Source organism: Rhododendron vialii, chromosome 3a, assembly GCF_030253575.1.
Source record: "Rhododendron vialii isolate Sample 1 chromosome 3a, ASM3025357v1".
Classification (NCBI taxonomy): Eukaryota; Viridiplantae; Streptophyta; class Magnoliopsida; order Ericales; family Ericaceae; genus Rhododendron; species Rhododendron vialii.
This window is the reverse complement of record NC_080559.1, coordinates 4500707-4528480: the sequence shown is the minus strand read 5'-3', so window position 1 is coordinate 4528480 and position 27774 is coordinate 4500707. Positions and strand designations below refer to the sequence as shown.

The 27774-nt window shown below is 37.0% G+C and overlaps 1 protein-coding gene, 1 non-coding gene and 1 pseudogene across 2 annotated transcripts in view; all 3 read left to right on the top strand.

Annotated features, from left to right (window-relative positions):
- LOC131320402 (type I inositol polyphosphate 5-phosphatase 10-like) overlaps positions 1-4979 on the top strand; it is a 29832-nt pseudogene extending 24853 nt beyond the window's left edge.
- On the top strand, positions 585-692 carry LOC131321488 (small nucleolar RNA snoR100). The gene has a single exon (XR_009198532.1). It is a non-coding gene; the product is annotated as a small nucleolar RNA snoR100 (small nucleolar RNA).
- A 5383-nt stretch (positions 4980-10362) lies between the features above and the next one.
- LOC131319555 (ferredoxin-dependent glutamate synthase, chloroplastic-like) overlaps positions 10363-27774 on the top strand; it is a 29279-nt gene continuing 11867 nt past the window's right edge. The window contains exons 1-16 of the mRNA XM_058349860.1: positions 10363-10926; positions 13356-13668; positions 14026-14468; positions 14555-14686; positions 15389-15487; positions 15767-15837; positions 16953-17049; positions 17739-17831; positions 19140-19285; positions 20311-20470; positions 20643-20753; positions 20883-21098; positions 21440-21597; positions 24331-24460; positions 27423-27481; positions 27592-27697. Coding sequence (XP_058205843.1) covers positions 10642-10926; positions 13356-13668; positions 14026-14468; positions 14555-14686; positions 15389-15487; positions 15767-15837; positions 16953-17049; positions 17739-17831; positions 19140-19285; positions 20311-20470; positions 20643-20753; positions 20883-21098; positions 21440-21597; positions 24331-24460; positions 27423-27481; positions 27592-27697 — 2619 coding nt within the window. The 5' untranslated portion in view covers positions 10363-10641. The remainder of the gene's footprint in view (positions 10927-13355; positions 13669-14025; positions 14469-14554; positions 14687-15388; positions 15488-15766; positions 15838-16952; positions 17050-17738; positions 17832-19139; positions 19286-20310; positions 20471-20642; positions 20754-20882; positions 21099-21439; positions 21598-24330; positions 24461-27422; positions 27482-27591; positions 27698-27774) is intronic.

The following is a 27774-nucleotide window of genomic DNA, read 5'->3' as shown; positions in this document are numbered from 1 at the left end:
CTACCTATGAAGTACCGACACCTCTAAAAGTCGAGGTATCCCAGTGCCGGACACGGGGACACCGCGGGAACACGTACCCCATAATTTAATTTGAATTTTTCACAGGGACACCGCTGGGGACACCGATGGGGATACGGTAGGGGCCAAACTGCAATTTTTTAAAAAAAATTGGGGGCCAAACTGTAATTTTTGAAAAATTAGGGGTCAAACTGTAATTTTAAAAAAAAAATTGGGTGCCAAACTATAATTATTTATTTATTTAATATATAAATAAATAAATAAATATACACGTGGCGTGTCCCCCGCCGTGTCCGTGTCCCCATTTTTTTAGAATTTCCGTGTCCCGGTGTCGGTTTCGGTGTCCGTGTCCGTGTCGGTGCATCATAGCTCGCTGCTCCTAGATTTTTTTCCTTATTTTTTATTATGTACTAGTCATAAATCTTCTATTTTTTTCAAGAAAAGAGACCCAAAAAAGTATTCTAAAACTAAATTCAATGGGCCAAAGTGAAATAATATAAATCATGATATGTAATTAAGAAAAAAAAAACTCCACATTAATTCTAACCCTAAAATAACTTAACCTACAATGAAGGAAGCATGATAATGTACACATAAATTGAATTGGGTTTTTAGACCTGCCCTCTCTAATGCCATTTGGCTTTCATTTGGCGGTATGGTTCAGCAGGAAAACATGTATAGGGGGGCTAGTATTTAAGTGCTATTCTGAGATCAGTCACTTTGTATATATTGCTAAAAGTTAGGTCTGTCTCCAATCCTATCCCGCTCATACTCCCAATAATTGGGGACTACATGGGTTCTGTTATTATTGTTATTGTTGTTGGAGTGGCATTATTGATACCTAAAATTAAAATTAGTCTTTCTTCATACTTCATGTGCAAATGTAAAACATCATTTACTATAGTTTTTATTATGTTATTTTAATTTTTTCTGGAGCCGATGACTATTAATATTATAATACATCTTTTTATTTTTTTAGTATATATTTCGCCACTACTAGGGTAAAATCCTGGTTCCGTCTTTGATACTTCTCATACGGGGAATATTCAAGACAATTAAGATGATACTTGGTAGTACTGTATTTGTTTTCCTATTACCTGACTTTTGTCGCATAGGAGCAATAACAATATGAGATTTTGTTATCCTATGGATATTCACCCCTTGTCACGGTGATGACAGCTTCAAAATCTTCTTTCTTTTCTCTCCCTCCCCGAGATATCCATATATGCAAGTTGTTGCTAGTTGCTACACATTTCTCATATGAAATGCTAAATGTAAGATTTGTTGAATTTCTTAGCCTGTTAGCTCGTCAAGCATGAGAAATTTTTGAAAAAAGAGAAATAATCGTCAAGCCAATTAAACAAGTAAAATATAAAAGAGTTTTCAATTTTAAATTCTAAGCAATTCAGACATTGGACCGGATAGTTTCGTTGTACCTGAATCTAACCCGTCTTCTGGTAGTAACATGATCAAGTATAGCCTTATAGCATGCAAGCAGATGGTGGGAATCTTCCTTACTATTTGGGTTAGGAAGGAGCTAGTGCAGTACATTGGCCACTTGAGAACTTCCTACATTAGTCGCGGAATCATGGGTTACCTGGGGAACAAGGTGAGGATGATTCAAAATTATCCTATTACTATAAAGAATGGATACATTAGGGATACATACACGCTGTTACAGAAAATCCTAAAGAAGTAGGGTATGTCTAAGAAGGGGATACATTAGTCGATTTTTTTTAGAATAAGATAAATTTAAGAATGGTGAGAAGCTAATTTGGTAATTAGGCATTAATTTAAGCACTAGTAGGCTTATGAGTACGGATACACTCATGCAACACATTTGTGTAATTTTAAGGATTTGTCAATACAAAAAAAAAATACTTTAAGTATTTCTTTCCCAATAGGAGGTAACCGAAATATTTGGAAATTATTATGTAATCTGTCTAAACTTTTGTACTCTAGTTCAAGAAAGGTTACCATCTCTATTGCATATAAAAGTTAGGATATGTGAGTGAGAGTATCTGATTGTATAAGGATTAGTTAGCCGATCAAAAAAAAAAAATATGTATTCGTCTCGGAAAAATCATTGGATACATGTATCGGGTCAGTATTAATATCCAATGCTTGAATGATCTGAAAACAACTCCATTCTAAAGGTATTGGTGCTTCGTAGTACGAGAAAGACTTGCTAGATTGATATGAATATGTGCATATGTATGTGATTATGCAAACTTGGTAACTATATAGAATTATGATTTCTCTGAAATGTTCTTACTTCTCACATATGTGATGATTTCCTTGTTTCAGGGGTGCATCTCGTTGAGTATGTCTTTTCACCAGACAAGCTTTTATTTTGTCTGCAGTCACTTGGCATCCGGGGAGAAAGAAGGGGATGAGCTTAGAAGAAATTCGGATGTTATAGAGATTATTAAAAATGCTCAGTTTACTAAGATCTGCAAAAGACTGTATAGTAGGAGGATGCCGGAGAAAATTCTAGAACACGAGTAAGCATTCCGAGAATTCTAGTTGTAGGAGTTTGAAATTTTCAACTTGTGTACATGAATTTCTGAACCCATTTCACTTGAATTTGTTTGCAGCCGAATCATATGGTTAGGGGATTTAAACTACCGAATTGCTCTGAGCTTCGCTGAGACCAGAAAATTTGTGGACGAGAACAACTGGGATGCACTTCTCAATAAGGATCAGGTAGATATCTAACAATTCTGATCGGGAATTGCTGAAAGGTGTTTTGGCATACAATGGAAATTAAGTTTTTGAATAAAACTAAAGCGCGGGTTAGATCATAATTGGTATTTTCATCTTCCAAAGGATCTGTTTCCCTATTCGCCAGTTTTTTTGGCAGCCTAGGACAGTGAACAGGCTGAAAGTTGGGTTGATAGACGTAATGATCTGGGCCCTATTTCAAATAGAGACTTTGGGTTTCTGTTAAAAACATATATCAGAGATAATGATATGCTGAGTGTTTTCGGCTGTCATCATCTTGAGCCAACCATAGCTCACACGTTTTGACCTTATGCACGCCCTACAAATTATGTCTGTATCACCTCATTAATAGGTTTTAATACATTTGCCGATATAAAAGGCCTTCGATGTAATGGTTAACATTCGATCAAGCAATACAATGCAATCTTTATCCTGTACCTAGAAATCCACCATTTCTTCCTGTGATGTGCACTGCATAGTGACCCTTAAAAGTCCCTAAAAGCGTCACGCAGAAGCTAAAGTGAGTGGATTTCTGACTAGTAACTATCCTTGCTTTATCATATTCTGGGATGTTGTGTTATTTCTTAGAGACTCAAAAGATTTGAACAATGAGCCATACGACATGAAAATCTCAGGATGTTGAAATGCATCCAATAAACTCTCTCTTTTCCGAAATACCATGTTTTCCGTTTCAAGCGAGTAAAGTGAAATGAGTTTGTGTTCTGCGAGTGACTCTATGTTCACTTGTTCAGTGTTGTGGTTTACTCTTCACTGCTCAAAAGACAATGACATGGTGTTCCTTTTTTCCTTTGTGGTTTTCTTTTGATAGCTGAAGATCGAAAGGGAAGCCGGCCGAGTATTCAACGGATGGAAAGAAGAGAAGATCTACTTTGCACCTACATACAAATATTACAACAATTCAGATGCTTATGCTGGAGAGATTGAAAAATCAAAGAGCAAAAGGAGAACTCCAGCATGGTATGTTTGTCTTTTCATCAGCAAGCGTCAAATCCATACCCATTGAAAACGAAACAAGATAGATATTTAGAACTTGGAGCGTCTCTACTCAAATCACTATTTGAAAGATTTGATCATTCCACCCGAAACCATTTATTTCTGATATGGCAGATGGCATTTCCTCATTTGGACATCTTCCTAGCTGCCAACTTAATGAATTCTCGATATTTCAAGTTGGGGCATTGAAGGAGCGACTCTTTGAAGCAAAATGGCGTTGAATGGGAAGCTTTTTCGGGGAAATTCAAAAACTATCCCTATCTATCGCCTAAATATCTCATAATCACTTGAACTTATCCCAAAACTATCGCATAAATGTCTCATAAACACTTGAACGAATCGGTGTTCCAATTAAACAGCTCATCGCCATCTCAGATGATTATGTTTCTTATTTGACGGTGGTTGCTGTAGTCACTTCGGGGGGGAGCCCAATTCAAATTATTTTCAACTTCAGATGTTCAATTAGAATATCGTTAAGAGCAGGTGTTTATGAGACATTTAGTTGATATTTCACAAACAGTTCTTAAAAGTTTCCATTTTCTATTTGGACAATATGGGGTGGGTGGGAAGTTTTTCAAATTTTGACGTATACCAACTTGCCGCGTAAGACTTCAAAACATCCGGCATACCAAAGTTTTAGAGGTTCAGGTGGAGATGCTCTCACGCATTATATATTCATGTAAATATGGACTTTTTCAGAGGAGTATTGTTAATATGAGGATTTTGAAAAAATGCAGGTGTGACAGAATATTATGGCATGGAGAAGGGATACGTCAACTGTCATGTGCGCAGGGAGTTGAGATTTTCTGACCACCGGCCTGGTTGTGCAACATTTTTAGTGGATGTTGTAGTTTAGTGGATGAACACCAGGGATCCGAGGACCCTGTAATGAGCAATTCCAGCCGTCCATAAGTTCTATAGTTTGGATTAAAAAAAAAAAAACCTCTTCCACGGAAGAGAATAACTCTTCCCTAGAAGAGTTTGTTTTTAATCCGAACCGTTAATTGCTTAGATAGACAGTTGAGATCGATACTCACTACAACCCTGTAGTGACTTTTGCTCACTACAGGTCCCCAGGTCCGAACACAACTGAACAAGGAAATTTATGCCTTCAACATGAAAGTTGGAATTGATGAAATCTTATGTACCTCCAGCTAACTCCAAATATTGTTTCAATGTGTGCAGATAGTGTTGTTTGAATGATTATTTGAATTTTATTCTTTTCTTTCTGGCATAAGTATATCAAGCTCAAGTGGTTAATGAAAAGAAAAGGAAAAGTTAGCAAACAAAGCTTATGTCAACATAAGTGGGCCCAAAACAAATTTCAAAAAAAATTTAAGTGGGCCAAATGATTTCTTTGCAAAATTCACACAAGATAGTAATAGTAATTATTTTGAAAACTTTTTTTTTTTATAAAAAAAAATGCTTGGAGGTCCACGGTGATTGGATTGGGTTGAAGTTAGGATATTGTCTATTTTTCTGATGAAGAAAATTAAACTAGAGTCGGAAAAATGAAGCAAGTCAACCCCAAAGAGTTAGCATGGGGTGGTCAAGGTTTAAATTTAAGGTTTTGCTTCCTCTTGTGTCATGAGTTCATAACCTCCTAGATACTATCAACTCTGGTGGGATCAATCGTACGAGATTTTATCTCGACTTCAAATAAGCTCTCTGTTAATAAGCGATGGAATTGATTAGCCATGAATTAAGTTGATGTGTGCATAAATTAATCTGAGCACTCTGAATTATCAAAAAGATAAGCCAATTGGCCCTCCTATTCCGACTTAGATCCTATCCAATGTAAGCCTCACTTCAGTCCCGCCTAGTTTTTGTCCTTTCGTGGGTTCTTCCCGAGTCTACAACAATGATTAAAATTGTTTATTTTTTAGATCTTGTTAAGAATAATGACCATGCTGATCGGATATCGTTTGATGGGATTGGAGGGAGGCACACTGGACATAATCTGAATCCCCCCTATTGTTAATATTTTTAGGAAGTGGGGGTTGGCTTTTAGGACAATGGAAAAGCCCCCATAGGTGAAAGAGCCAAAATGGAACACAACCACATACTGTCACTTGAGGACCAAAAAAAAGTATAAGAAAATGGAATTTCCTATTATGAAAAGGTAGCAGTACGTTTAGTCCACACGGTTTAGCACCTCTCCATGCTTTTATCCTTCACACTCCTCAATAATTAATTTTTAGGATCTACCCCGCACTCATAACAATGATCTAAATTGTTTATCGTGTAGGCTCTACAACGAAAAATATCTCCCTCAAAAATTAGCTTGATTGGGTATTCATAGGCACGTACAGTTTTGTATCAAATAGTAATTATACTTAAAATCAGTACATTATGTAAAATAAAATATGTAAATTGTTCATCCATTTTTAAATTTCCGATGAACTTGATTTTGGGCGTGAATGTTCGTCTCTGCGGAATCTACAAGATGAACGTTTTCAATCATCGTTAAAATATTGAAGGATGTGGAGATTAGAGATCATACGGAGAGGAGCTTAACCCTAGTTGACACGATTTCTCTAACAAAATCTAGTCGATTTTTTTCTTTATTCTTGATGACTTTTGTGTAATTTCCAAACACTAAAATAAGTAGACTGCATAGCGAAAGGTCTCGTGAAATACTCATCTGTTGGTCTTATCTAAGATTAGTAGGTACTATCTGCTACCAGCAGTGGCGGACCCATGATTTGCTTCACATGGGGACACATTATACTAATAATCTTAAGTAAAAATTAAAATTAAGTGCAAAGGCACAAATTATGAAAAATTGAATTATAAATTTCATTCACTGGGTAAAAACCAAGTAAAGAAATGAAGGCCTAATTTTTCCAAACAATCAAGATATATATTACGAATTTTAAAAGAAAGAATAAAAGTCCTAAATTATTTAGTCCCAAATTAAAAGTCTTTTCAATAAAATGTTACTTTTGCCGTGTAGCCTCAAATTTAATTGATGATTGGTGAGGAAAACAGTGAGGTGACGGGCGACGAACATAGAGACGAGCGATTGGCAACGACAAAGTAAATCAAGCGTCGAGCAAGTTCTCCTCATCGAGCTTTTTGCATGGGTTTCTTGTTCTCCCACTCATTTTTGCCAAAAAAAAAAAAAACACTGATTTTTGCATAAAAAATAAACTATAAAAAAAGAAAAGAAAAAGAATGGGGTGGCGTGACCCCACGTGCCCCTTACTCGGTCCGCCCCTGACTACCAGTCAACTAGCCACCCTAGTCAACAAAATCTTTTTGAGCATCATCTATTTGGTTAACATTCGGGCTTAAAAATTAGTCGCGATGCAAAAATTAATTGACATACGCCTGATTTATTCTGAATACCCGGTTATGAAAAAATATATTATCGATCACCTCGACTGCAACTCGTTTTCCGTTTTAAACTCTGACTAGTTCCGTTTTTGGCAATTCTTTGATTATATACTTCGTTCAAATTTTTTTTTTTTTGTTAAACAACGAAGAAAAAATATATTTTTAATCTTTGATCACTTCGTCCATGTGATTATATGTTACTGAGATTCTCTAATGACGGAAGCTACACAATTTTTACTTTTGTTTTCTTCTTCTTCTTTTTTTTTATTAATGATTTTATGTTTTTTCGATTTTTCGTTCTCCGTAATTATTAAACGGACCTAAAGAGAAAGGCAAGTGAATAACAAGGGTAAATTGCACTAACTGCACTTAAATTTTTCAAAAATCAAAGAGAACTCTCTAAAATTTGTTGAAATGACACTTTGCCTCCTTTGTTAGTGTGTCATCTCAGAGAATGAGAAATTGATGAGGTTAGCATCTAATTTGTTTGACATTCCATTTTTATATCTATTTTACGTCTGTAGATAGCTATAATTCCACACAAAAGTGTTATTTCTCATACTGTCCCTTTCTCTCCTAGTCATACGCTAGTTTTTTCTCTACCATCAAGGTACACTGTTAGCCGGAGACAGAGTCATGATTTTATTTTGTGGCGATGAAGATGTATAATAAAAACAATAATGATAAATTTGGTACAATATGAGTATTTGTTGATTTAAAAAAATTCAAAATAGCCTCCTAAAACCAAAATAAATGATGTTTTCCATATGCACACGTAGTATTCAAAAAAAAAAAATGAAAATCAATTTATCTACTAAAGTGATGCAGTTGGATAGTGACACTTTTTCATGTTGTTAAAAGCATGGATAGTAGAATTGGTCTCAAAGCTCCTAAGAATGTTTTTCTCAATGTAATATACGATCAAGAAACTTGTCTAAAATTTTACTTCATCCTATTGCGCAATCTAATTTCATAAATTTTATTTTTTGGACTTTTTCCACTTAACTTTTTAAGTGATGTACTTGTCACGTTTTATTTAAATAATTTGCATTGAAGTCAATGTTTATATGTTGGTCTTTTAAAATTTAGACCTCATATTTAGTCTTACTTCACTTAGGCCATTATAATTCGCCTTTGGTCTTTGGCTCCTTTATATAGCTAAAAAGTGAAGGACTAACGAGATAGTGTATACAAATAATAATATTAAAAAAATCTAGTGGTGACAAACTTATATAATTTGAGAGTAAACAAAATATATTATAGTATAGTACTAGCAGTTTTTAAAATCGTTATGGTGGAGATTGCCACTACTCGTCATCCCTAGCTCCATCCTTGCCGTTAGCTCATCATGACCTTTTTATTTCTCTTATCAGTGGATTTTCCACAATTTTTCCAATCAAGTTATTTCTCAACAAATGTGTGCAGATATATGGTTGCACACACTCATGGGTGCAGAGCAGTAGAATGTTAGCGAATTTAGGAAAACATTGTAGCATATAAACACTTTGAATTTATGCCAACACAAACTGCATTAATGCTATGATGATAATTATTGTAAAACTAGCAGTGATGGTAGTAGTGACACAAATTTGGAGACGAAAACATTGCAGGATTTTTGAAGTTTGTTTTAAGTGACGCAAGTCATGCAACTAAGGTTTTTTAAAGTGATTTAGGATTTTGGAGAGGGAAGCGCTGATGAAGAGAGAGAGAGAGAGGGAGGAGGAGAAGTCGATTTTCCATTGATTTGGTGTGGTGAGCAAGCATTTGTTTAGGTATTAATTATTTCGATTTTCTGTTTCACCCTGTTGTGATATTTGGAAGGATAATAATTAGGTGCGGTGAGCTTCTTCATATATTTGTAAGGAGATACACTGAATGGTGTAATAAATATTCATGTGTGATAATAAGGCTACCATTTTAGGAGCCATTTTTGATTGATGGTAAAGTAAAACCATTCGCACTGCTCAAATTTTTGACACGCCAAGTGAGTATCATTTCAAAAACCTCAAGGTACCTATATGATATATTGTCAAAAACACGAGTAGACCTCGGCAATTTACCCAAACAAAAATCAGTTGACTGATTCGAATCAAATCAAAGTAGTATCAAAGCGGCGATACGACGCCAGACGAACAATAGAAAAACGCACCGCGACCACACACTGTAGGTATCGTTTTGTTTCTTTCTTTCTCTTTTTTCCCGTGGGTGAAGTCCAACGTCGAAAATAAAGAATTCACAAAATTATTTTCTTGCAGCCTGAATTTAAAAAAAGGGGCGACTATTTGTAACTCCGTATTTTTTTTTAGCCCGTTAAATTTTTTTAATTATACTCGATAGTTAGTTACTGAAATTGAGATACATTTTCAGCATACAATTACCGAAATATAATATTTTTTTCAACAGCTATTTATCGAAAATGTATGTTCGACAGTTGTTTACCCAAGGTTGAACATATTTTCGACATGTAGTTACCGAAATATAATTTTGTTTTCAACAGCTATTTACCGAAATGTTATGTATAATTTTCAACAACTATTTACTGAAATGTAGTGCGCTAAGAGAGAAATACGGGGCTGCGAATAGTCGCTCCCTTTAAAAATCGTATCCTAATTAGGCTCCGTTCCAGTTTTGAGAAAAAAGAATTTTTAAAAAAGAAAGATAATTTCAAGCTCAAAAATCATGTGATTACGCAAATAATTTTTTTACTGATATGGATCTTATTTGGTAGATCTCATTGAGATATTTTAAACGGTGAAAAAAAATTTAAAATTATTTTTCATTTTTATTATATTTTAATTTAAAATTACATTCTTTTTGAAAAAGAGTTTAAAAAGAAAGAGGAACGACACCTTAGTTATTCAGCGAGTAATACCACCAACTAAAGGAAAACTCCGTTTCGTTAAAGTTCTTATTTTTTAAGTACTTTATTTTATACTTTACGAGACATGCCATTATCGCACAATACATCATATTTAATTTAAAAGTTGATAGTACTATTTAAGTACTTAAATAAGTCTCACAGTACATCATTTTTTTATAATACATCAATTTTAATTTAAAAAATTAATATTTATTTTATACCTTACGAGACAGAGATAAGTTATTATCTCACCCACATCACTTTTAATTTAAAAAATTGGTTTGGCGGAGCGAGCTAATCAGGCCGCAGGTATCGTTTTCAGCATAGTACACTCAAAACACACCACGCCCACACACTGGCCACACATCACAAATATAAACACCAAAACGGAAAAACGAAGGCGAGGAAGTAGGCGCCAGACACTAGTAGACTTAGACTAGCGAGAGAAGAAGAGAGTAGTCGGGTGGCTCCGGACCTCTCTCTCCCCCCCTTCTTTATCTATCCGTTTCCTCCCCTCTCCACACAATCCCCTCTTCTCTTTCTCTCTCTCTTCCTCTCTCTCTCTCTCTCTCTCTCTCTCTCTAAAAACCTATCTCTCGATACATACACAAACAAACATAATCATCGTATATATATACAACCTGTGTCTGTTTATTACTGGTTTTGAGCCGTCGATCTTTTCAACCATGTCGGTGCAGCCGTCGACGACGGTTCCTATACCTCGGATTTTCTACTCCAACAGACCGGCTACGGCTTTTGCGGCAAACAGAGGCCACTTGTTGGTCGATTTGGTCGGGTTGTGCTGTAAGTCGAATCGAAGCAGTAGCGGTAGTACTCGGCGGAGACTCGGAGCGGCTTCGAGCAGTCAGAGGTCGCAGGGTTTGGCGTCGAGGAAGGACTGGTCTCGGTCAATTAAAGCTGTTCTCGATCTTCAACGCGTCGACAATGCCTCCTCGGATTCTAAACCCAAGGTCTGGTTTTGATTTCCTTCCTTCCTTTTACTTATTTTCTTTGGTGACTCAGCCTCGGGGCGGCTTACACGCACGTAGACTAATTTGGAAAGCAATTACTGTTTACTAGCTTCTGAGTGAGACTGGGTCCCGCTTACACGCACCTAGACTAATTTGGGAACCAACTCTATTGTCCACTAGCCAGGGCCCAATTAAAGTCGGGTAGTCCCTGAGGTGTTTGGGTCCGCTTGCATGTACGGAGACTGACACTGCAGGGCCCATTAGCCAATACTCCGATTACATAAAAAATTTACGTAAAACTAAAACTAACAAAACCCAAAAGTCGTAGTTCACAAGTTATTGGTTAGTGAAAATACCCCTTCAGACTCAAAGGGGTGTCTAGGCCGGGTTACACGTGCGGACCAATCCCCTGGTGATCAATCCCCATCCACTTGTGGGGGCCAATTAAAGCTGAGTCTGGTGTGGACTGGCCCGGGAGGAGTTGTTTGTGAATTGGTGTTTTACTGGAGTAGTTCTTTTGTACAGTTCAATTGTAATTCTCTACTTATTTGCTGCAAAGGAAAAGATGTGTGGGGAAGTTTTATTTGCTGCAAAGATATGCCATCTCTGGGTAAACTTATCCTGGAGCGGGCAGGGGGCTAAAGACCATTGGGGTCACGTGTCTCCTCTTGGATTTTTGACTCTTACACTTGTATCCGACAGACTTAAAATATATTTCCTGTATGGTCCTAGATATTCGTACTGGTGCCCCCCTAGTATTTGCAATTATTCAAATCATCCACTCTCACAAGCCTCAAAAGCAATAAAAAGTTAAAAACAGCCTATGAATCTTGATTTCACAACTACGGTGTCTTCATACTGGAAATGTTCGAACATAAAGCTCCAATAGTATTCTATAGAAGTATTGGGTATCCACTAACAAATTGGAAGTGATAAGAGTATCTCCAATGGGTGTGGTAGCTAGTGTATCAGTGACGTGTGTTAAGAACTATCAAACAAATGTGTCTTTTAAGTGATATAATGAGAGTGCTATCTTGTTTTACTAGAGTGTCCTAGTTTAGGTGTGTGCTACAAAGTGTGCCAAGTTTGGAGAACTACTTAGCACACTTGAAACTGAGATAGAGAAGAGAGAAAGAGAGAAAGGGGGAGAGAGGAGAGAGAAAAGACCATTATTGTATAAGAAATGTGTATTCATTTATGTATATCTTAATACATCTAACCATTTTAGTACCTATTTTATCTCTAAACTAACACATCCATAATCCACATAAATGTGTTCCACTTAATGTATTTTATTAATTTTTAGCACACATTTTTTGAGAACCCATGGGAGATGCTCCAACGGATTAGAAGTATTATAAAGTCTGAAGAAAAGATTTGTTAGTATCTATCCATACTTCTTTTCTATTTTTTTATTTTTTGTTGTCTCTTTAAATTCTTGAAGCCCTCGGTAAAAGGTCACAAATATGTTGACAATGTGTTAGTTCTGAAATGTTTGTGAAACTGTTTTTTTTTATTTTTTTATCGGCAATGTTTGTGGAACTGTTGGAGGACCTTTGAATGTTCGTGGACATGCCTGCATGTTTCAAGAGTCTTCAGTGTTCGACAGGTTGTGGACACACGAATCCAACATGCTAGGAGGTGTCCCCACTTTTCTTATGTTAGTTTGTTAGCAGTATGCCGATACTTAGGTGCCTTGTCGTTGTTTCTTTCTTTGTTTTGTTTTAGAGTTTTTAAGATGATTGTTTGATCTCGTATTGGCTCATGCATACGTAGCCAGTATTGTTAAACTTAATGGAGAATGTTGAAGATCATATTGGTCCTCGGACATGACTAAATTAGCCGAGACATTATTACTGTAGTAACAGTTTTTATTTTTCCAAATTGATCTTGTTCCACACTTTTCCACACTTTCAAATACATATTGAGAATATGGACACGGACATAAACGGGAACACGGTCATGGGTACGGAACACGGCTATTCTCAAATATGGACATGGCAAAGGACAGGGACGCCACTATTCCCATTCGTTTCCCTATGTCTCAGGAATTATTGAAACTGAACTTTAATTCAGGTTAGAGTACAAGCTAGTGGTACCTGTGGCTACTGGGCTTCCACCCTCTTGGGTGCAGCATTCCACCACACTGACTAGATGCTCGTATTGTTCTCTCAGAACCCCATTTCCATGGTTTGAGGCTCAAAGTTTTAGTCAATCTTGTTGCGTAACCAAAATATGTTGTAAATCAAAATGTTCTGCAGTGTAAACGTAGAATTGTTTTCATGAGTTGTCGTCGTATTGATCTGCTCCTATATTTGTCTTTGTTGTTGTGTTTTTGCTAAATGGTAGGTCTCTATGATTTCAGTATCCTTTCGCGAGTGTTGCACTTGTGAACTGACACTTCTATTGGTTTCTACTTATTTTGTCAGGTTGCAAACCTGGAAGACATAATATCAGAAAGGGGCGCTTGTGGAGTTGGATTCATTGCCAATTTGGAGAACAAAGCCTCGTATGACATAATTAAGGATGCTCTTGCTGCTCTTGGCTGCATGGAACATCGTGGGGGCTGCAGTGCAGATAATGATTCTGGTGATGGTTCAGGATTGATGACGTCAATCCCATGGGATCTTTTTGACAATTGGGCTAATAAACAAGGGATTGCTTCCTTTGATAAGCTGCACACCGGTGTTGGAATGGTTTTCCTTCCCAAAGACGATGACCTTACAAAGGAAGCCAAGTCAGGTGCCTCTTTAAAGTTACTTGCTCAATTCACATATTTCATAAATGAGTTTTTGTTTGTCTGTTGTGTACTTGTATATTATAGAACTTATGAGGTGCCACTAGAAAATAGGAACTGTGAAAGGTATGTATCTATTCGTTCTTCATTCTTGTTCAATAGGACTATTGTATCAAATTCCAGTTTATAGGTCTAAGTTTGCCATTGAAGTGAATACTGGGAACGTCCTACTTTGCGAATTTTGTTCTGGATTCCGTTACCCTTATTTGGTGGTTAATACTCTCGAATTGGCAGTCATAATTATTTCTGTTGGGTTTCTTCATGTATTCTGTTTCTGAAAGTGGAAAGAATTGTTACTGTAGTTATTGTCAATATCTTTAGACAAGAAGGTCTTGAGGTGCTTGGATGGAGGCCTGTTCCTGTAGATACTTCTGTGGTTGGTTACTATGCAAGAGAAACCATGCCCAATATCCAGCAGGTTTTTGTTCGAGTTGTTACAGAAGAAAAAGTCGATGACATTGAAAGAGAACTCTACGTGTGCCGGAAATTGATTGAAAGAGCAGCAAACTCAGAAACTTGGGGAAATGAACTTTATTTTTGTTCATTATCCAACCAAACAATAGTTTACAAGGGTATGCTTCGTTCGGAAGTTCTAGGTAGATTCTATTCTGACCTCCAGAATGATCTTTATAAATCCCCTTTTGCCATTTACCATCGGAGGTACAGCACAAATACTAGTCCTAGGTGGCCTCTTGCTCAACCAATGAGGTTACTTGGTCATAATGGAGAGATAAACACCATACAGGTTCCCAATTCCGTACTTGTTATATCTTACCTATTTTAGAGTTTCTTCTTTTTCCTTCTATTTTTGATGCTGAGGTCTTCATGCAGGGTAACTTGAATTGGATGCAATCTCGAGAGACTTCATTGAACTCTCCTGTCTGGCGTGGTAGGGAAAATGAAATTCGTCCTTATGGCAACTCCAAAGCATCTGATTCTGCAAACCTTGATAGCACAGCAGAAGTATGGGCCATCACTTTTATACTTGTCATGTCTACATAAATACTGTCCACGTAATTGCTGCTTGAAATTTATGTTTATGGGTGTTTTTTTTTATATGTTTGTTTATTGGTGTTTCATATCAATTGACTTTCCAGAAGGAACAATAAGAGGGATCTAAACTGGATTTCATGTATAAGTGATTTGATAATGGAGTATCTTTGCTTGAACCTTGGTCCCTTGTATCAAAGTTCAAGAATAGAAGTAGTACAAGTAACAAACGAGCTAACCTGGTTTTGCTTACTTTGTCCTTTTACATTTTTTTTTGGCCAATATTGTATACATTAGCGGGGGATAGTGGGGGGTGTTAGAGTTAGCACAGGGGTCCAGAGGCTATCCATGGCCCTGGCCCCCAAAGCCCCGCCCCTCGTGGGACTTGAACTTTGGTCACCACTGGGGGGAGGGAGGTGAGCAACCAACTTCACTAGAAGTGGTTCAGTCTCTTGTCCTTTTACATTTGATAAGCCATTTTTATGAGGGAGGGTATGCATGTTGTTCTCATTTATTTGTTTGTATTCTTAATAAGCACATATCATTTATCTTTTTTACTTCTGTTTGAACTATTGCAACTGCCCCGGGAAGGCCCTGCCTTTAATTTGCTGCTTCATTCTTAATATGCTTTACATAGTTCTTGTCTGACTATCTCTTTGCTTTCGCTGTGTTCAGTTGTTAATAAAAAGTGGTCGCAGTCCCGAGGAAGCTCTAATGATTCTCGTCCCAGAGGCTTACAAGAATCATCCAACGTTGATGATTAGATATCCTGAGGTAATCTATATGTGCAATCAAATTCAAAAGCACCAATATATATTCTTTTGGAAATCGTCGTCTGTGTTCATTCATTGGGTTTTGTTTTGTTTCTTTTGGGTTTTCACATGAAGATGGGATTCCTTTTTACTCTGTCTACTACATTGTGGTTTAGTTGATGGGGACATATGCTTAGTTTCCACCTGAATCTGTTTATTTAACAGGACTATCTTATTGTCTGGTTATAGTGAAATTACTAAATTCTAGTTTATTGATGCTCAGAATTCTCTCTTTCCTTAGGTTGTTGATTTCTACGACTACTACAAAGGTCAGATGGAGGCCTGGGATGGGCCGGCTTTACTCTTATTCAGGTGATTTAGTGGACAAGAACTGTTGTATTAATGAATTCCACATATAATAATAGGAGAAAACAAAACGGTTACAAGCCTTGTACAAGTTTGAATGTTTTAAAATGATGACTTTTTAGCTTAGCATGGTTCAGATGGTTTTTAGTTTTCCACTTCTGTGTTGAGTGGAAGATTTTGGATGCTTTCATAGTTCTGTCACATGTGTTGTATCAGCTCGTGTATTTGATACTTGTTGACTCCCCTTACGTACCACTAAATATGTGTGGTTGCTAGCATGATCCATATCCGTCATATCTTGGAGCTGGTAGTGGCTCCCATTTGGTTTCACTTTTTTGCAGCTTATTTAGCATCATGTTTGAATTCACATGCTTAAGTTTTTGGACTTCGAAATGTTTGTCTCTTTGGTTCCACTTTTGAGGTTTGAGCTTATTTGCTTCTTCAGCTTGAAAAGCTTAAAACAAGCTGAAAAGGTCAACTTTTTATAAGCTGGGTTTTAGATGCTTTTTTAAAGCTACAGTAAACATAGGTGGAAACAAACAGGTCATGTACCATAGCTGCCGATCATTTCCACTTAATGACGGGAAGAAACTTCCACAATCTTAGTTATACATTTAACTCCATCGGAGCACATGTTAATATAATAATATACGTGTCTGATTAACAATTAGGTGTGCTTTCCTCTATTTTCAGTCTTATTTGTCACCAAAGGACAGTGAAAGTTTAATCAGATAATACTTCAATTAAATGGGTTAGATGGGTTATGTTGTTGTTGTTGTTATACTTCAATTAAATGGACTTGACTTCGATATTATATCCAATGCTGGAGGTAGTTATTTAGGATCATTTAACAATGTTCGCAGAAAGACTCACAGATATATGGGTCTCCAATTATGCAGCTGTAAGCTTAAATTACCTGGATTTGGCCAAGTTTTATGTGTGATTACTTACTTGCATACTGTCATGGTTTCTAATGGCTATTTTCTTGTCAAATTATCTGAACGGTGGTTCCTTTGTGAACAATCTTAAGGTGCACTTGTACTTTTTTCTTGTTAATGTTTGAATCAAAATATTTTAACTCCGTTTTGTTTTCTGTTCTTTCTTTGACCATGGGGTTGTAGCGATGGAAAAACAGTTGGAGCTTGTCTTGATCGAAATGGACTTCGCCCTGCTAGATATTGGCGGACAATAGACAATGTTGTCTATGTTGCATCTGAGGTGTGCTCTGTTTTTGTTTATCACTAATTTTTTCTTCATATAGTAAGAAGTTATAAGGGGTCAATTGGATTGCCTATTGACTCGACTTGCACTTGTGAGGAGCTCAGCTACATGAACTTGATCTCCAGTTGCCTGTATATGATCAAGGTTTAGGTTTATAGGATGATCTTACATGATCGTAACTTTGCATTTCTTAGATGACATGTCTATAAATCAAATCAAAATAAAAGGGAGCACAAAATCAGTATTTTCCAGCCCCAGACAAGTTAATCTTCTATCCCATTGATTGTAGCAGTCATAGCTGGATTGTGATGGTATGGTGTTGACTGGATTTCTATGCCAGCGATAACTTAAACGCCATCCATCAGACTCATATGCCTTTTTCTTTTCTCACAACCTTGTCGAAACTTGTTTTGCATCATTCATTCACTAAAAGGCAAATTCTTCGAATAACAAATGTTGGCAGTTCAAACATGTCGAAGACAAATCGGGAGCTTAAGTCCTGTAAAGATAAGCCATTCATTACGTCTTGTAACTTAAATATTGTGGATGGCTCTTGCAGAAATGATTTATTTGCCTTATACTAACTTCTCTGCCTGCATTTGAATGTGGGCCCTTGGAATCTTCAGAATGGTTTAGAGTCACTATAAGCTATGCCACTAATCAAGCTGTTTTTTCCTTTTATCTAGGTTGGTGTTCTTCCAATGGATGAATCAAAGGTTATCATGAAAGGTCGTCTTGGACCTGGAATGATGATAACAGTTGATCTACATAGTGGTCAGGTTGGTGTAGTGATTCTATTTTGTCGATTCTTTGGTGTGCAAGTAGAAATAGGTTAATGATAGATATATATGTGCATCCACAAGGTATAGGTAGTCCTTTTTTTTTTTTTTTCTCTCTCTTTGATCAACTTAAGTAGATGTGTTTTTCCCTCTTCTTTTCTGTCAATTCCATCTTGAGTTGGTACTGTTTCATTGTTTTTTGCAAATTGATCTTCCTCCGTGAAATCATGCATATGAATGGAGAAATAAGACATGCCATTGACAATTGGCTTACTTTTGCTGTGTGCTGTTCTGTTGTATATTTGCTAATTCCATTCGTCTTTGCGGACATTGCTATTGGTTGCAACTTGCAAGGATGCTTGGAATGTTTTTGACTTTCTGCAATGAGGTAGTCATCACTAGTTATGAATTTACACATTCTTCCATCTGACAGTAATTGTATGATTTAGTAGACCAAGAAAATGTTAAAGAAGTCATATCTATATTACCTCATCAAACACCAGTTATGAAGCACCATATAGCAATGTGTCATGAAAAAGCAATTAGGTTGCATGCATAAACTCGTTTGTGCTTGCCGGTCAGTAATGTAGGCCTGCAGATTTATTTGTCGTTGCAACCACATTGGTGAACTGGTTTTATTTTGTAACCCTCAATCGGCTAGGCAATGGATGAACATAGCTAATGATAGTTGTCTCCTCTGAGCAATCATCAAATTTGGATGATATGACTAATCTGCATCAAGACATTTGTATGTCATCAATGAAGTTTCCTTTTATGCATCTAGCCTTTCAGAGGAGATTTTTGCCGAATACATTTTTGTTTATTCTATTACTCGCTTACCATAGCTAACATACCTTCGTTGAATTCCAGACCTCCACCGTTTCACGCCCATAAGGGCCAACTCACATGTGATTGATACATGATAGAAAAACATTCCTATTAATTTAGGAATATGCTTAACTCCAGAGCCTTTATTATCTAAAGAAATCAAGTGTAAAGCAACCGGTTTGAAAAGGAAACAATTTTTTTAGCCTAGCAACCGCAATTTTTCACTGTAGTACTCCTTCTCCAATACTAGTACATAGAATCTTAATTGACATATCCACAAAATGTGAATCTTTTCTTAATAATTTAGTTATGTCCAGCCTATATTGATGATTCTGACGTGTCTTTACTTTCCAATTAGAATTTCTCGTTTTGTCGTGAAGATGCTCCTGATTTAAGGTGAATGTTACTTAGGTTAAGTCGAGAATGTACTCCACCACCTTATACTTTGTTGAATTGATATCTTAAACTGCTTGATTTCAGGTTTATGAGAACACAGAAGTTAAGAAACGAGTTGCCTCATCACATCCTTATGGAAAGTGGGTGAATGAAAGCTTGCGTTCCCTGAAGCCTGCGAACTTTCTTTCTGCAACAGTGATGGAAAATGAAGCAACATTAAGACGCCAACAGTAAGTATTTGGATCTTATCTTGCAAAATGCTGTATTCTTTTTGTCTCTTGAATGTTTTATGCCTTATGTAATTAGTCTCAATCTGTCCCATTATTTTCTTGGAGTGGTTAAGTTCTGTTACAGATACTCTTGGATTTTTTGTGTGCTTGAAAAATCACCTAAAGAAAGACTTATAATTACTGGGCAATATGGTTCTGATATTTCCTTTGTTGACTCCACTAATAGTTATCATGAGCAAAAGTTTTTGGTACTACAACTCCTTTGAATGTGTTATATGGCCTGCCGAAGTAGAAATAAATGAATCTGGAAGCTTGTGAAGAATGGGCGACATAGGAGAACATGGGGACGCTGTACACATTATTGGTCAATGTTAAGAAGTTTTTTTGTATCAAACACTTAGAGCACTGATGTGTTATGCCTTAAAAGAGGATAAATAAGAAACAGTATCTTTAGTGTGAACCATATTTCTCATATCAGAGAAGTCATGCTTCAGTGTTTCGTATCAAAGAACAGATGCGATAGTTTTCGGGCGCTGTGTAATTTTAACTATATCATATTTAAGTTTTGCCTTGAAAGTGTAATCTAACTAAGTTATGATTGAATTTTTTGAAGATGGAGTTTGTTGAAAGACAAATTGACTCATGCTTCACATGATTTGGTTTGCAGTCCTGGGCAAGCCTCCAGCTTGTATCTGGGAAAAATGGCCGTCTTATGTTTTAAGTTGCTAGATGCTGTACTAGGCATGCCACCAGTACGAACAATGAAATTTGTCTATTTGGTGTTAATGGAGTCCAAAAAATTTATGGTCTGCTCTGCATCTAGAACTTCATGAATCAGGAGCAATTCCACTTGAAATATCGTACTAGGTCCTTCTCAGTTCACATTCCTTTTGAAAATTTCAGTCTGTTTTTGTAGAAGGACCACTCTACTGAATTTACAGTTCGATTCCCACCAGAAGGTTATGTACTTATTGCCCTTTTCCCATCTTCAAAAGGCATTGATTCTTAGCTTTTTATGGGAGCAGGGCATATGGCTACTCCAGCGAGGATGTCCAAATGGTAATCGAAAACATGGCTGCCCAAGGGAAGGAGCCCACATTCTGCATGGGAGATGATATTCCGCTTGCAATATTGTCTCAGAGGTCACACATGCTTTATGATTACTTCAAGCAACGGTTTGCTCAGGTTTGACATTGTTTTTGGTCACTTTGTTTGACCAAAACAGGGAATTGTAGTTCCCTGAAAAAGTTCAGTTTCCCTTTTGTTCATTTTAACTGTCATATTTTGTTGATTTTATGATGGGAATTAAATTTTTTTTGGATCTTATGTACTCTTGGTTTCTATGTGCATATTTCAGGTTACAAATCCTGCTATCGATCCTCTAAGAGAAGGATTAGTCATGTCCCTTGAAGTTAATATTGGGAAGCGTGGAAACATATTAGAGATTGGACCTGAGAATGTCTCTCAGGTTCATTCCCATTTCCATTGTCTTTGCTTTTCAGATACATTCTTATCGGATTATCAGCTCCCTCTGACATCTTTGCTAGTACTCGTATTATTTCTTGCTTTTTAGAGCCTAATTATTATCTTGGACCAGGTTATTTTGCCTAGTCCTGTGCTGAATGAAGGGGAGCTTGACTTGTTGCTGAAAGATCCCTACCTGAAGCCCCAAGTCTTACCAACATTTTTTGATATAAGGAAAGGAGTTGAAGGTTCCTTGGAAAAGACATTGAATAAACTATGTGAAGCTGCCGATGAGGCTGTAAGAAATGGTTCCCAGATGCTTGTTCTCTCTGACAGGTCTGATGAGCTGGTGAGCAGCCTTATATATCGTCCATGTCGTGATCTGCATTTCCAATGGGAATATTTCTACCTCTCTTTCTCTCATGATGTCATGTACGACCTAGTTTGTTAGGGTAATACGATTTAGTTTCTTTTCTTTTTTTTAAATAAAGCAGCAAAAAAAGAAATACAAGAAAATATGAAGGTGACAAGAAGTCCATCACGTACAAAGGAAGACGTAATAACAAATTCGATTTTGCACATAACGAAATTAAACTTTGATAAGATGTGGAAAGGAGGCTTGTTTCGTGCTGACATTTGTTACATAATTCCTAATTGACCCTTTTTATGGTTAATGATTTTTTTACTCAGGAGCCCACTCGGCCTGCCATTCCAATACTTCTTGCTGTTGGTGCTGTGCATCAGCACTTGATTCAAAATGGCCTGCGAATGTCTGCTTCAATTGTAGCAGACACTGCTCAGTGCTTCAGTACTCATCAGTTTGCATGTTTGATAGGCTATGGTGCAAGGTTATTTCGCATCTTTATGACTCTGATCCTTTCGTTCGTTTACCTTAATGCTTAGAAGTGTTGGGTTTTCGTCATACACTTTCAACAAATCATATGTCTGATGTGCACATACTTCAAGTAGCCCTACCCTTCAAGAGAAAATGTATTTATTATGTGTGCTAATATTCTTTGGTTTCATCTTGGTTCCATAATCTTTTCATAGCTTAACCTATATATTCATTTGTACCCATATGTGTTTGTGTCTAATAATTTGTGTGTATGCATAATTTTTATTTATATATTTACCTCCAGTCCTCCCTTCGCCCATACCCCCGCGGGTTCTGTTATTATTGTTGTATGCGTTCGTTGCTGGTGAAGGGTGGTGTTGGTGGCTGTGGGTGGGTTGTGGTGGGGTGGTCGGGCCGTTCTCCGGGGGAGCAACAGGAGCTTGTTCCCCGGGCTTCGGGGACGGTGGTGGCAGCGCCCGTCTCACTCCAGGTGGCGACGGTTGGTGGTGGGTAGGGTTGCTGTTTAGGCTGGCCCATGTTGTCTATGGGTTGGTCTCTGGCTAGGCCTATGTTGTCTATAGGTTATACCTTTTAGTGTTCAGATTAGGGTTTCGTTGTTTTGGGCTTATTGTTGTATTTGGGTTTTGGGCTTCTCGTGGGCTTTATTGTTATATCTTTAACCTTTAGACCCCTTCGGCGATCTGGGCTTGGCCCATTGGGTGCTCTGGTGGTTTCTTGCCAACTTGAGCTTTGCTTTGTAATCTTTTTTTCTTATCAATAAAATTTTTGCTTTGCTGTTCAAAAAAAAAAAAAAAATCTTGTTGTATGCGTTTAAATGTGACTTTACGTGTATGTTTATGTTTGTATTTATATTTATATTTGTACATGTACTTATTCATATTGCATTTGATTTAAACAAACACCTATATGTTTTTATGTTTTCTTAAGTAAGAATCTTGTGGAAAGAAAACAGAGATTGCAAATGGTAAGGAGGGCCTACCCTCCTTTTTTTGTGAATTGGGGTCTGAGGAAGTCCAAAAACATAGCCACGGATAAGCCACATTCTACAAAAGAAAAAGAAGATGAGGAAATGATTAAGGCAGAGGATTTGACATTTTGGGAAGCTTTCACTCTCACTTGATCTTTGAATTTGATGCCTTTAAAGTATTGCTAAAGCATCCAACTCAAAACCGATTGACAAGATTGAAGGTCGTCGAGGGTCGTATACTAGTTTTGGAGGTAATCACTTAACATTGTGAGCCACTACCCCCCACTTACACGTGTGGAGGTAAACAAAAGCTTTGACAGCGTAATATTGATATCATAATCAATTGGCAATGAGCAAAGAGGTCACCTAAATTCATATAGTACTAGTTTTGGAGGTGATAATTTGTCATTTTAGGACAAGCTCTAACATGTGCTACAGTTTCTATCTTGCCATAACAAGTAAACCATTACTTACCAAGCTAGCTTGTAAATGAAAATGACTTGTGAATTTTCCACTAAATTTTCCAGCTGCCTAAGTAATTTCCTGATGCCGGGGATAAAGAGTAGACGAAATAGGTTGTGATTATAGAGCCTGACTCCTCTTGAAAAGGGACAGTCAAACGAGGGATCTATTCAACCTCTCGATGGAAATGCAAATAAGAAGCACAATGACTGCCCACTCCCGTAAATCCTTAACTCTTACCTTCCCTCTGACGGCCATCCAAAAAACATAACTTTCTCTGAGTATTCTTGGAAACCGAACAAACAAAAGCCGAAAGACCAGTAGGACAATGTGATCGCAAAGTATTTCGAGTAAAAGAAGCATTAAACAGATATGTTTTTTTATTGGCTGTTTTCCCCTCATTTTCCTAGTATTCAAAGTTGTGCGTTCGCTTCACGATACTCCACAGTGCACTCTTAACCAGAAACGTACATATCTTGGATAGACTGCATAGATGTCAACTGACTCATATTGATGAATACTTGAATTATATAACCTTTGTTTGATAATGGTATATGACTTGCATGTGGATTTCAATGCGTAATGAGTGCTTCAGTTAGGCCAAAGCCTAGTGTGTTAAAGATGGGAGGGCTAGCGGTGCTGGATCACAGTTGTTGATTTGGTCAAATTACAAGTTTTAATATTTTTGGATTATATATTTTTGAGTAAGATGCATGTACGATGCACACTTTTATAATCCTTGTAAATATCTTATGGATGAAATCTGAGAAGACTTTTGTCAATGAGAACATTTCTTAGCAAGTTTCTCTTGCTTGGAGAGGGTGTTTTCTCGCATGTCGCTTGGGAGTGGTAAGTGACATCAGCAATTAGCTTGTCAGGCAGCATGCAAGTTGCATATGGTGTTATTCCTTAACCAGTTTAGTATGAGGCCCGATTTTTGCTTTGGGCACTAGGAGTCTAAGAATTTGAGGGTACCTGTTGATGAAATCTATTTTTACCTGCTGTAAGGATCATTCTGTCACGTTAAGTGACAATAACAATCATGTGCTTACATGTGGATGTTGCAGGTCCTTCCTGTTAGCAGTCCATGAACTGCAGGCAAGGGAATGAACATCCTGAATCATCCCCTTTTGTTATTCCTTTAAATTATTTAGGACTTCAATCACAAAGGATCCGTATATGGTGCACTTAATTTGTAGTGTTGCTACTCTTCCCACTTCTAATTTTGCTCATTAAAATCATTACATCTGATTTGTTATCTTGATTATGCATCCATATTTTCCTTTATACTTTCAGTGCAATATGTCCGTACTTGGCATTGGAGACATGCAGGCAATGGCGTTTGAGCACTAAAACAGTGAACCTGATGCGTAATGGAAAGATGCCGACAGTTACGATTGAACAGGCTCAAAAGAACTTCTGCAAGGTCTGTGCATCAGTGCTGGAAGGAATGCCTTTCTATTTTATATACGTGCTGTCACTGTTTACCATATTTATTATGCCTAAATAGCTGGGCAGAACTTTTTATGTTTTCGTTTGCTTTTGGTGAATTAGTCAGTTGTGTACTTCAAATAATTGATATGTTAGGTGTCACTCCCATTTTGATTCCCTTTATTGCCTTCGTTTCATGAATACTCGATAATGAGCTGGACTATGGGGGGGGGGGGGGGGGTGCTGTTGAAATGCCTAGACGGTCTGGAGACTCTGGACTATAGTTATTTTATTTGGATGATAGATCCAGAATGACATTTGGTGCGAACAGTAATACATTTTATGAGAATATTACTTGTTGATGTTGTCCTATTCCTGTCACTAATTTGCTGGGGAGCGGTCAATTGCAATGACTGTAGCATCATGTAAGTGCATTTGAAGATATACTTTATGTGAACACTGCTAACTCTGCACAATAGAGAGGTGTTTCTCCACATATAATGCGGGAAATACCAATCAAATGCCTGGGTTTAATCTAAGTAACCTTTAGTCTATGTTATCACATATGGTTCTTTATTGAGGGTGTAATTTGCAATATGCTTCCATAGCTTTCAAATCTGTTCTTGTTGCATTTCTGGCCCACCATGTGAAACCTGTGGTTTCTTGGTCATGACTAGTTAAAGCTAAAGTTCTGTTAAAGAGTGTTTCCACAGGGTAGAACCTCCTGAGGGAATATAAGGTTTTTATGAGGCTGTTTCCTTCTATTGTTTTATTTCCTTGAATAATGCTTATGGTGACTGTAAGTTGGATTGGGAACTGTTAATTCCTATGAGTTGGCAAGCATTTTTAGCCTTCTATACTTTTCCATAAAGTGATTTCTCACGGGAGAATGCCTTCCTTTTTAATTACTCATATTCATGTGCAGTGTGTGCGTTGAATTGTTGCCCTCAAATTTCTCATTGCCCTCTTTTTCTTGTCATTAACAATTGTTTGTAGCTCATTAAGGCAATGAAAAATCACTGGTGGATACCATTGCTTTGAGTTATGAGTGGCTTGAAGCAGCTATATTCCTTGTGTCAAATCTTTGTTGTGACCATGAATCTTCTTAGTTTATTGATTTGTGATAGCTGGTATGGGTAATTCTTAGGCTTTCAGCTCCATTATATAAATGGCCGGGAAGGGCTTCATCCAAACAGTTTTTTATTGAACGGTTCAAAAAAAAACTGCTCAAATCAGGCCCTTTCCGGTCATTTTTTTTGCCGATTTCTCATGGGTACCCTTAAAATCACGTTCTAATCACATTGAGTGGTTCGGATCAGGGAAATTCAATTAGTAAATGGGAGAAATGGGGAGGTTCGCACTTAAGGAGCTTATTTAAGGTCCTCACAGGAAGCTATATATATATATATTGATGGTATTTCAACCCTTATGTGGCACTCACGTACTGAGCGGTATTTGAAGAAATTTTGGTGTTTTTCATGTCTAGTTATTCCAAAATATTCTTAAGACATATGGAGTGCATCAATTTTTATTTTTTATTTTTTATTTCTTTGTCAAGTGTCAACTTCATTTTTCCCCTTCTCGTCCTTAATATTAGAAGCAGTTAGTATTTGTTTTATCTCAATGCTATTTGTTTTCTTGTCTCTTAATATTGCCCCGCTCACTGAATATTAACAGCAATTAGCAAATACAAGAGATGGATACATTTCACTTGATCCCTGGAATAAGGAAAATAAGCCTTCTAAATTTCTCTATAGTTTGATTTTGGTGTTATTCAACAACTCATAAAAGTTTAGACAAATGGATTCCATATAGTTCATTGACACATAACACATTTGAGTTCATTAATGGAAGATTGAGGGATAACTAGTGACAAGAAAGGGGAGAAACCTTGAGCCAGTAGGGGCCTTGAAACCACAAGGATAATAGAGAACAAAGAAGGGGAAGAGAAGGGGCAATAGGTGGGAGAGGGGTACATGACTGTCTCCTCCGACCAACTTAGGGTTTCTTATATCATTTTTTACCTCCACAATGACACTGCTCAATCTAAAATATATGCTCTTAAAACCCTTACATGAAATTAAATTGACGGATCTGAAGAATCATTGTATCAATTGTCAGCTAAAAACAGCCTTAAAATTTCCCCAAACTGTGCAATCTAGTTGACTGGTAGCCTTCAGTGATCTGGGCATGGAATTGGTATATGTGGCTGCTGAATGAAGGTGGTTTAGGATAGGCTAATATTCGTGTCATTGTCAGAAAAGTAGTTGGAAATTTACCATGAGCATTCTCTTCTATTGCTTTGGTGAATGGTGACACCAGAAATTGTGGTTGAGAATATGATTTTTTCCTACGTAACTGCCCCCCTTATTGATAGCACTGCATGCATCTGACCCTCCGCCTACCCTGCAGTGGTGGAAGCATCTTGAATGGGTGCCCTTTACGTAATATCTCAGTCATCCTAGTTGAGTTGTAGTAACTTTATTACGTTTGGATTATTTAATTGAGAGAGCACACTTAAAATATTCAACCTTTGACAGGTTTATTAAATTGTATTTCCACCTTAAATATTCAATAGAAAAATTGCAGTAGCACTAATGATGAAAATGACAGCAATAGTGGACAATGCTAGTCCGTTTGATTTCTTGTTTCAAAATCTAAATGCGGCTCAATAGTCATTGAAGAAGAGCTGGTAGGAGTTTTGAATAGAAATTAACTTGTCAAGATGCTTGTAATTGTCTGCTTTCTGTCAAAATTGACATGGATATGATCTGCTACACGATTTGCATTGTAGTTTTTCTTAAATTTCTCTGTATTTTATATTCATATTAGTCTTGTATCATGAGCAGTTTAATTTTTTCTGTCCTTGTGGATTTCCAACCGATTGTTTTGGAGTTAGTTTACTGTTATGAACTCATCATCTTGAAGACGGTATATTGATTGTAAACATTTTGCAGGCTGTTAAATCTGGTCTACTGAAGATTCTCTCCAAAATGGGAATCTCATTGCTGTCAAGGTATGTGGCTGATTTCTTTGTTCTTTTGAGTAATGTCTTTATCCACCAGCATTTGTTTGCTTTGCTTCCAAATTCTAAGGACAGCTCATTGACAAGTTTCTTTGATTTAGTTATTGTGGTGCACAGATATTTGAAATTTACGGATTAGGAAAAGAGATTGTTGATCTTGCTTTTTGTGGAAGTGTATCTAGCATTGGTGGACTAACTCTGGATGAGGTAAGAGACATAAATCAAAATGATCACTTATTCTCTAGCTTTTTGGTTTAGTTCATCTGCACTTCCTTTCTTAAAAA